The sequence below is a fragment of the Chiloscyllium punctatum genome, chromosome 20 (genome assembly GCF_047496795.1).
Source record: "Chiloscyllium punctatum isolate Juve2018m chromosome 20, sChiPun1.3, whole genome shotgun sequence".
In the NCBI taxonomy this organism is placed as follows: Eukaryota; Metazoa; Chordata; class Chondrichthyes; order Orectolobiformes; family Hemiscylliidae; genus Chiloscyllium; species Chiloscyllium punctatum.
This window is the reverse complement of record NC_092758.1, coordinates 19,841,714-19,852,232: the sequence shown is the minus strand read 5'-3', so window position 1 is coordinate 19,852,232 and position 10,519 is coordinate 19,841,714. Positions and strand designations below refer to the sequence as shown.

General features: G+C 39.1%; 1 protein-coding gene across 3 annotated transcripts in view; it reads right to left on the bottom strand.

Moving 5' to 3' along the window:
* Positions 1-490: 490 nt before the first annotated feature.
* g3bp1 (GTPase activating protein (SH3 domain) binding protein 1) overlaps positions 491-10,519 on the bottom strand; it is a 42,401-nt gene continuing 32,372 nt past the window's right edge. For all 3 annotated transcript variants that reach the window (XM_072590463.1, XM_072590461.1, XM_072590464.1), the window contains exons 9-12: positions 9,180-9,282; positions 4,335-4,463; positions 2,143-2,261; positions 491-1,660 (exon numbers count right to left, since the gene is read on the bottom strand). In XM_072590463.1, coding sequence (XP_072446564.1) covers positions 1,394-1,660; positions 2,143-2,261; positions 4,335-4,463; positions 9,180-9,282 — 618 coding nt within the window. In that variant the 3' untranslated portion in view covers positions 491-1,393. The remainder of the gene's footprint in view (positions 1,661-2,142; positions 2,262-4,334; positions 4,464-9,179; positions 9,283-10,519) is intronic.

Genomic DNA, 10,519 nt, shown 5'->3' with positions numbered 1-10,519 from the left:
CAAGCAAATGAAACAAAAACATACAACGCACGTGTGGAGTAAGCTCCTACAAATAAAAAAAAACAATGGAAGAACTACTATGACCCATGCATGTCAATTATCAGCCTTTTTTTTTGTTACAGAACAATTATGAAAATCTGCCAGGTCAACACATCCAAGAGCTAGATGCTGCTACATAACTTGTGTTCCACATCGATTACCTGTGCTTTTTTCCCAGTGATTTTTTTTAATATTAAAAAACATTCATAAACTAGGTTTATTTTGTAACAGCTTTGTTTTAAATGCAAACCATTTAAGCTTGAAGTTATAAGAGTCTCCAGACTGCATGTAACATGTACCTGAACTGAATTATGAACCAATGCAGCCCAGTTGAAGATTTCTTAAAATAAAAGTTAAGCTTTTAGTATTTTCAGTATAATTTTACTAAGACAACCAAACACCCACCCCAAATGGCCTTCATCCCTGAACAAACACCACAAAGTCGTGCATATTGAATAAAGCAATCTACATTTATTTGTACAACTTTGCCAAGATTGGAATGAGAGATAAATAGAAGGCACAACCATACGCTTTACAATACAAACTAAACCAGAAAAGTTTTCTGCATTTACAGTTTTAAAAAAATTCACAATTCCAGAGGAAACGTGTCTTGATGTCAAGTATGCCAGAGTTGAATGTTTTTAAAAAGTCCCACAGTAAAAGATTCTTCCAATGATAAAAACAAAAACGTTAAAAGAAAAAAGTTGAAGACTTACATCTACTGTATTAGTCCACTCCTGATCTTAACAGCACAGCAGTTCTGCACAGGAACTGATAACTTGCTCCAGTTTACAGCATTGCAGCTTATTATCAACCATTTAGTGATCACACAGGTTCCGTTCCAAATACAGATAGCACTGTGTTCCCTTTACCAAATAGGAGAACACTATGCCAAGTAGATAGAGTGCTTTAAAAATTGCTGAGTGCTACATTACAAGTTTTTCCGAAGATGGATGTCTGTGCAAAACAAAAAGCAACCTGGTTTCCAATTTAAAAAATATGCACCAAATTTCAAGGGCCAACACGTTCCTGGAGCAGCTGGGAGGCAGCAGGTACTAAAATCCAGTTCATAGCTGTTAGTCACCCCGATCCACTGGAGTCAGAATCTGTCTTCAAATCAAGATTCTGGTTTTAAAATCCGTTTTGCTTAAACAAATAAACATTTCAGACAAGATGTTTCGTGGGACGACGACTACTACACAAGTCGAGAACAAAAGAAAAGGCCATTTTCTGTACTGAAAAAATGATAATCTGTACAGGTCGAAATCACATTCCAAAAACAAAGCTGAATCACAAGAGCATGAGAGAGAACATCTGTACCATCAGCTCACACCAACAGCTAGTGAGGGTACTTTCAGTGGCGTGGTCCTGAGAACCGAGGCTCTCCTTGTCCACCTCCTCTTCCAGCTCCTGGTCCGGGTTTCTGCGTTAGTCCTCCTCTGGACAGACCGCCCCGGCCTTCCCGATCACGCATCATTCCACCACCAAGGCCACCACGGGGTCCACCAGGTCCTCTTGGTCTATTTTCTCGGCGGTCATCACCCCTACGTTCACCTTCACGAATAGGTCGGGTTTTCTTCTCCTCCACGTTTAGTCGGAGCTCTCCTCGGAACTTAATGGGCTGTAGAGGAGGAGAGGACAAAAAAGTAGTTTGAGAAAAATGCTTCTCAATTAATTTTGTACATATGTAGCTCTAAATTTACACAAACAAAATATGTACACATTCTTATATAACTGCGAAATACTGAAACTTCAACCCGATTCAATGCAGCAGTAAAGACATAGGTTTCAGAATAACAATGTACTTTCTAATCAATTTCTTGCAAATCAAAACCAGATTTGCTGGGTTTTAATAATCAAAATTATATTCCCTTGCTGAAATCAAGTCTTAACTTATCAAAACGGGATATATTACCTTCAACTTTTTCATATTTCATGATGAATGATAATTAAGAAATTTAAAAACACTGTGTACTGGTAGGGTACTGAAGAAGGAAAAACTCAAGCCACATTAATCACAAAAATATGGAACATTCAACAAAATGAACAGACAGTTTACCTTCCTGGAATACAAATAAAAACCTATTCTTTATTACGTATTACCTTGCTGCTCAAGATTTTCTGAACTGGCTCTGGATCATCAAAAACCACAAATCCAAAATTGGGCAGCTTTCCGCCACTACTCTTGGTGTTAATACGGAGTTCCACCACGTTGCCATACCCTGCAAAAGAGGAGTTGACACAGTGATGCCCAAAACAGTTTGTACTTTATTATGCATGTCAAAATTCAATACGTTCATTTCCAAATAGGTGACGTCCTACACTCCCGTGGGTGGTGCAGATTAACTATAATAAACAGAGTTACACACCTAGTTTCTACAAGCAACTGTTTACAGCCTGAAATAAATAGATTTCAGCCTGAAATGCTGAAATAAATAGATTTCAGCATTAAACTCCATTTAATTCTGTATATTCTATCAAGATGATTTATTTCATGGTAAACAATCTAAACGCAGCAAGTAATACATTAAAGATGGTAGGATCACTCAAAACAAGGTTATACTGCAAAAGTGTTATTTTGTTCCTTTCGATAGATAAGTTTTTTTGAAATTCCAGTAAATGTAAAGTTAAAACAACAGTGAAGCTATCCCCTTCAGAAATTTATTTTCCCAAGGCTTAAAAACAGAAAATAATAGCAGTAGGCTATTCAACTCATCGAGTCTTCTCTACCATGCAATACAATCATGGTTGATTGTCTAACTAATACCATACTCCTGCTCTCTTCCCACAACCATTGACACCTTTAATGTCTATATCTTTCTTAATTATATTCAGTGACTTGGCCTCCACAACCTGGGAGGTGTAAAATTCCACAGTTTCACCATCCTGTGAATGAAGACATTTTTTCTCAGCTCTATTCAAAACATACAGCCATTGACCCAGACAATTCCTTGCATTCAGTCTATCCAGCCCTGTCAGAATTTGATTTGTCTCAATGAGACTGCATCTCATTTCTCTAAATGTCAGTGAATACAGGCCTAGTTGACCCACCTTATTAACATATGACAAACATACTAGCCCAGCCGTATCTCAAATCAAATATATTATACCACTACCTCAGAACTAGAGTCTGATGCTGTTTTTTTTCTCCTAAGATTCCTTAAGCTAAGCACTGGTAGCTACACTTAACAGTATCAGCAGCAATGAACAATCTTTTACCTGAAGCAGTCATATACACACCAACACTTCTCAAACTATAGCATAATGGACAAGGATTTTCTGCCAATTTTAAAATGTATGCTCCCTATTTCGTAAACTTGCAATAAGGAGGCTGGTATAATTGCAATATTTAAGTCATTTGGATGGGTATATGAACAGGAAGGGTTTGGGGGGGAAAAAAGAGGAGGGGGGAGAAGAAGAGATATGGGCTGGGTGCTGGCAGGTGGGACTAGATTGGGTTGGGACATCTGGTTGACATGGACGGGTTGGACCGAAGGGTCTGTTTCTATGCTGTACATCTCTATGACTCTAAGTACAGAAGAGTGCGAGCACATATTCCTGAAGACGCCAGTAGTGCTCAGACAGTAATTAAAGGAATAATAAAACTGAAGCAAATAAAAGCAAAATATTATTATGAATGCTGGAATTTAAACAAAAACAAAAAGCTGGAGAAACTCAGCTAGTCTGGCAACATTTGAGGAAAGAAAAACAGCTAATGTTTCAAATCTGATATGATTCCCTTCGGAAAACAAAAACAATAAGAGCTCTCTATAAAGTGGTTTCGCTGGTGGCTTTACAGTAATGCACAATTTACCAAATAGTTAACACATAACACAAGAGTCAGGACTAGAGTATATTGTTTTAAACCAATGGACTAGAAAGTTCCAGATACCACCTTCAGCAGATGTTGTTTCAGCTAATCTCAGCAAATACAACAACTGCAACGATAACTGCCCTACATATTCATATCCTAAAAGATCCATTAAGGCCAGAATCAGCCTCAATACAATGCCCTTACATGTAGCAGGGTAGTAATGACACTTAAAGAACAGCCAACTATGTACAGAATTATGGTGAGTGGCACAATATACCTTCAGCAATTGTGTACTTAAAGGAAGCTCAAAACAAGGAAAAATGAATTTACACATTATTAAAGAATGCAATCTTATCCTAACGCTCAGAATACAACATTGTGTAAATTACAAAAGAAAACTGCTAAAACGTGTTGAGATTTTAAGGAGCAGCAGCGCTTCTGAACAAGTTGCAGTAAACTAGAGAAAAGAAATTCAACAAACCTGTGAAAAATTCTTTCAGCTCTGTTTCATCAATATCATGGGGCAGGTTTCCGACAAATAACTGATGACTGTCTGGGTATCGGATTGCGCGTCGTGTCTCTGTATCCCCTGGTTCATTTTCACTCCGACCTGAAACGAAGAAACCTACTTTCAAAAAGGGCTAGCATATCCCTGAAACTAACTTCAAAAGTATTTTAAATCAAAAATTAATGATTAGGATGTTCTTAAAAGGTCCTGCAAATACCATATATTTAATGAAGATTGCAAACCTGTACAAACTAGCCACACTTTTTTCTCATCTAAAGTCAGTTAACAAAATCAATTCGCCAAATTAAGGTTTGAAATGACAAAATGCACTTCCTCCCAACATATAACTGCCTTGCTGTTGAATCAAATCCAATATTTAATTGAATGGTGATTTATTTCAGATTATTCAAGCCCTTGTTTTTCACACCAATACAAAACATCCCCCAATGACTCCCCAAAATTACCTTCAGAGAAAACTCAATGTCATCTCACTGATCAACTCTGCCAACTCCCATAGCTCAGCTTTTTCTTTATTCCTTCACCTATTCCCCATGGTTAAAAAGCGTACACATTACTTTTCTGTAATAAATGACTCAAATTTTATTTTTTATTTCTTAAAAAGTGCCTCAAGATAACCATTTCGGAGCAATTCAGGCTGAAGTCATAAACCTAGGGAATTCTGAATCTCAACTTATACAACAGTCCTGAGGGATATATTGTAGGCCCAAACAAGGAGGAATTCCTAATAGGAAACAGCTACAGTAAGCTAAACAGTTTAGCCTTGGATCCTTCTACTTGTTCCTAAACCCTCCAGATTAAAGTCAGTCAGTCAATATTGTACAGTATGTGAAATAGAAACCCAACAGCTCTTTAAAGTTTGATTTATTTTTATAATCAATTCTCAAAAAGTGTAAGATTGTACTTTCCAAACCTTTTCCCACACGTGATCTCACTTTAATGCTTCAGACTTCTCTTCACTGCAAGATCACAATTATGGAGGTGGTGAGCGCTATGGGAGCTGCTGAGTAGTAGATGCAATGGGCTCACAGTATCAAAGGCTAGGGAAGAGAGGATCAATTTATTTTGGAGCTGGAGGCTTGAGTGGGAATGTGGACAAACTAGGTGCTACATATTGAGATATTTGATACAAAGGCAGGGTTTCTCAAACATGAAGCTAATGCTTTCCTTTTTGCAGCAGCAACCCATGAATATATAAAAACAGTGAATATACATTAAGCCTTTGAAGAAGCCTCACAAAAACCAGTCTATGCTTATAAATGACCACTGCTGCTCCAAATGTCCCAACCCAAAAATTTCATTTTACAACCCATTAGGGGTGAAGGAGGAACTCAGTAGGGTCTGTTTGGACAACAAGTTTAAGTAACATTATTTCCATTTACCTGTTGACTTTTATATAGATGAGATGGTTGCCACTGTGCATCTTGTAGCATGTAGATGCAAGGTGGTTAACATTTAGGCTAGCAGATTCGGCACCAAGGAAGCACATTGCTTTGCACAGGGCAGTGTCCAACTTGAATAGGTGCCATTGCAATAGTAAAGAAAAGACGACTAAATTCCATTTTGATGGTGTTAAGTGTGAAGGACCCATCACCAACAACCAGAATCCAATCTGCTGTAGTTGGCATAGTCGAAATTCTGGTCAATGGTAAACCACAGGTTGTTAGGTGACTCAAGAAATGCTAATCCCATTGAATATCAAGTGGGTGTTTAGTTCTTTTTTATGGGAGAGGTCTGCTGACATCCGAAGACTAGGTAGATTGAGCCTACAGATCCTGTATTAAAGCAAGTTTACAGCCTGAGAAGGGATCTCATTCAAGTGCACAAGCTTTTGACAGGGCTGGACAGACTGGATACAGGGATGATTTTTGCCCTGGTCAGGGGAACGAGAACAAGAGATCACAATTACAGGATAGGCCATAGGCAGTAGGCCATTTTGGACTCAGAGGGGAAATTTCTTCAGTGAATGGCAATTCTCTACCACAGAGGCTGTGGAGGCCAAGTAACTAAATCTATTTTAAGAGAGATTTTTAGAACCTGAAAAAGGTGTAAAGAGGAATGGAGAGCAGAGATTAGTGTTGAGAGAGAAGATCAGCCATGATCTAACCATCACATTCAATGGCATTACCTTCACTGAATCCCCCTATATCTTGGGGATTATCAGTGACAAGAAACTGAACCAAACTAGCCATATAAACACTGGCTACAAAACCAGGTCAGAGGCAATGAATCCTACAGTAACTCATTCCAGATTCCACAAAGCCTCCTCACAATTTAAGTCATGAATGTGATGGAATACTTCTCATTTCTTGGATGAGTGCAGCTCCAACATGCACAAAGTTTGACACCATCCAGGACAACGCTACTTGATTGGCAGATTCACATTCCCTCCTATCAACACTCTCACAGTAATGTGCACCATTTGCAAGATACATCATAAAAATTCACCAAAGCTCCTTTAACAGTATTTCTAAACTCACATCCACTCCCATGTAGAAATCTTAGAATCCCATTAAATAAAGGATATGAAATTATAGATATCTCTGAACACTATCAGCAATTTAGCATGGCCAATTCACCTCAGCTGCACATCTTTGGATAGTGGGAGGAAACCAAAGCACTTGTAGGAAACCCACGCAGATATAGGAAGAATGCGCAAGGCTGGAATTGAACCTGAATCTTTGGTATTGTGAGGCAGCAGTGCTAACCACTGAACCACCATACCACCCCAGAAGGGTAGAGGATACAAGGAAACATCACCACATGAAAGTTGCCCTCCAAACCACTCACTAGTTTGGCTTGGAAACATATCCTTTAGTGTTAGTTGCTCAAAATTTAGAACTCCGATCCTGGAACTGTCACATTGGTCAAAACACTGCTTTGCTGTCAAGGTCAATCAGTTTCACTTGATTTCTGGTGTGCATATTTTTTTTAAAATCCTATGATTGGTCAACAGTTTTACTAGGTTTAGCAACCAAGTCATTGCGGCAATACACAAACTGAGCATTAGTAATCATGTTATGAACAAGGACACACCAAGTCCTCCTGACAGCACTGTTGATGACTCCTTCCATCACTCTTGACGAATGGGAGTAAGGCAATTGGTCATTCATTTGTCACACTCTATTTCGGAAATACCAAAGCAATCCAGCACATTAACAGTACATGCCAGGGTCATAGGTGCCCTGGATCAGTTTAGCAAAAGGTTCGACAGCAGAAATCTTCAGCAATATACAGAGGACCCTCGATTATCTGAATATCAATTATTGGAATATCCGAAGGAGATCAAGGTCCCAATAGAAAGATTATATCAAAGACGCGTTTCCAACACTGATCGTGTCTTTTGTTTACAGTGATTAAAAAAGTGAACTCGACTGACTGAAATGCTACCGAGAACAATCCTGGACTGATGGAAACCCAGACACTGTCTCCAAATGACTGACCTCCCGCCCTCCTTCTCCCACCCACCCCCAAAGATTTTCCCTGGAGTTCTACACAGGTTAGAAACATCAGTAACCTTGGCCATGACAGTACATTCAGACATATGTTGTTATCAACTGTGTAATTTTAATAGGCTGAAAACTGGCACAACTAGTGATCGAGAGCCCTCAAAGGATTACCCTCTTCAGGCATTTAGCCAAAGACTGATGAAAAAATTCAGCCTAAATTGTTTGCACTCACACCATTAAGTATTATGGTGTCATGGAGCTACGTCCTTCCATTAATTTCCTTAACAATTCACAGAGAACCATTGAGATGACGTGCTGATTATGTAATCACTTACCCGGCTATAGGCTGGTGCTTTTCCTGATCATCTTTAAGTAGTTAAGTGTCGATTCAGAGTTGACACTTCATCCTGTCAAACACCTAGTACTACTCCCAACATGTTCCTCTACATATCTCACTGAAGCAGAAGTTGCTATCTGACTGGATGGTGATAATCTAGGAATACTCAAGTCATGACGTGGCTGGGTGAAACGTGAATGCTCATGTTGTTACAGATAAAAACTGCCTTCAGGCCAAGATCACATGTTTACAGCTTTCTCAGGGGTAAATTAACATGAAACCACTCACAGCTAAATCATTAAGATAGCACTAGTCACTCAAAATGCACAGTACAGGTCATCTTTCCAGATGTCAACCTACTTCAGTTGTTGGTATTTTGAGATTGGTTAAAACGGTCACCTCCTCAAAAACTTTGTTTCCATTACCAATCACTAAAACAATATCATATGCCTCAAGTTACAAAAAAAAGTTAATATTTTAGAGTCAGGATAAAAGGAGCCAAGGTACCAAAACCAACAATTCTGAATCTCCAGTTTAATGTAATAAAATAAATTTGAGCATAAACACTATCTGGCTTTTAAGACTGTTGTAATAAAAAGGTCAGTGCTTCAATTTCATCTTAAGAGCAAAATTTAATATGAAATGAAATTTAGCTTTACAGATTATAAATTAATCAAATTGTTTAAAATAGATCAACTATTGTTCAGTCTTAACCAAAAACTGATAAGACTGTGGTAGTGTACAATTATACTGCTATTGAAAGCCCATACCATCTTTTAACAACACCCATGCCTCGAGTTGTTGAATCAGTTCTTCATCATTCCACCTACAAGGAGTTCAAGCAGATATGCTCATATGTTTATTTTCTGACTACCTGTCATACAACTAGGTACACATTTGTCAGCTTCAGTTGGAACCTACAAATTCAGTCATGTTTTTGCATTACGTGGCAGATATCCAACTACTGCTAAAAGCAGTATTGCTATCATAACTTGTGGCATAACAACACTTTACCTGGTCTGGGGCCCCGAGGTGGCACACCTTGCCGTTCCCTAATGCGCTGATCACGAGGCCTTGGTGGTGGAATCTGAATTTCAGGTTTTGTCTCTGGTCGGGGCTATAAAGAAGCAAAAAGAACTCTGCTCAGATTGAACTTCAAGAACAATCCTAGCAGTAAAATTTACAAAGATGATGTAAGTGTAAGCTTACACATGAGGATTCAGTATTCGAAACTAATGGGATACGACATTAGCAACAAAGTGTCAAACAAAGAACATACAGCACAGGAATAGGCCTTTCGACCCACCAAGACTGCAAGATCACATGATGGCTTTCTAAACGAAAACCTTCCTGCCTCTACACAGTTGGGTATACCTCTACTCCCTGTCTATTCAAACGTCACTTTACCTCAATCATTACTATTGTATCTGCCTCCACCTCAACCACCGCAGCGGATTCCAGACATCTATTATACTATGTTAAAAAAACTCATCTCCTTTAAACTTACGCCTTTTTACCTTAAACTTATTTAATTTAGTAATTAATAGTTATACCTTGGGAACAAGACTGACTATCCATGTCTTTCACTTTTGTAAACGTCCATTCAATCACCCCATATCTTTGGGCCAATGGGCTGAGTGGCAGATGTTTAATTCAGATAAATACGAGGTGCTGTATTTTGGGAAAGCAAGTCTTAGCAGGACTTATACACTTAAAGATATGGTCCTAGGTAGTGTTGCTGAACAAAGAGACCTTGGAGTGCAGGTTCATAGCTCCTTGACAGTGGAGTCGCAGGTAGATAGGATAGTGAAGGCGTCATTTGGTATGCCTTCCTTTATTGGTCAGAGTATTGAGTACAGGAGTTGGGAGGTTATGTTGCGGCTGTACAGGACATTGGTTAGGTCAATGTCAGAATATTGCGTGCAATTCTAGTCTCCTTCCTAACAGAAAGATGTTGTGAAACTTGAAAGGGTTCAGATAAGATTTACAAGAATGTTGCCAGGGTTGCAGGATCTAAGCTATAGGGAGGGGCTGAACAGGCTGGGGCTGTTTTCCCTGAAGTGTCAGAGGCTGAAGGGTGACCTTAGAGGTTTACAAAATTATGAGGGGCATAGATAGGGTAAATAGACAAAGTCTTTTCCATGGGGCCAGGGAGTCCAGAACTAGAGGGCATAGGTTTAGTGTGAGAGGGGCAACTTTAGTGTAAGGGGCAACTTTTTCACGTAGAGGATGGTACGTGTATGGAATGAGCTGCCAAAGGAAGTGGTGGAGGCTGGTACAATTGCAACATTTAAGAGGCATTTGGATGGGTATATGAAGAGGAAGGGTTTGGAGGGTTTTGGACTGGGTGCTGG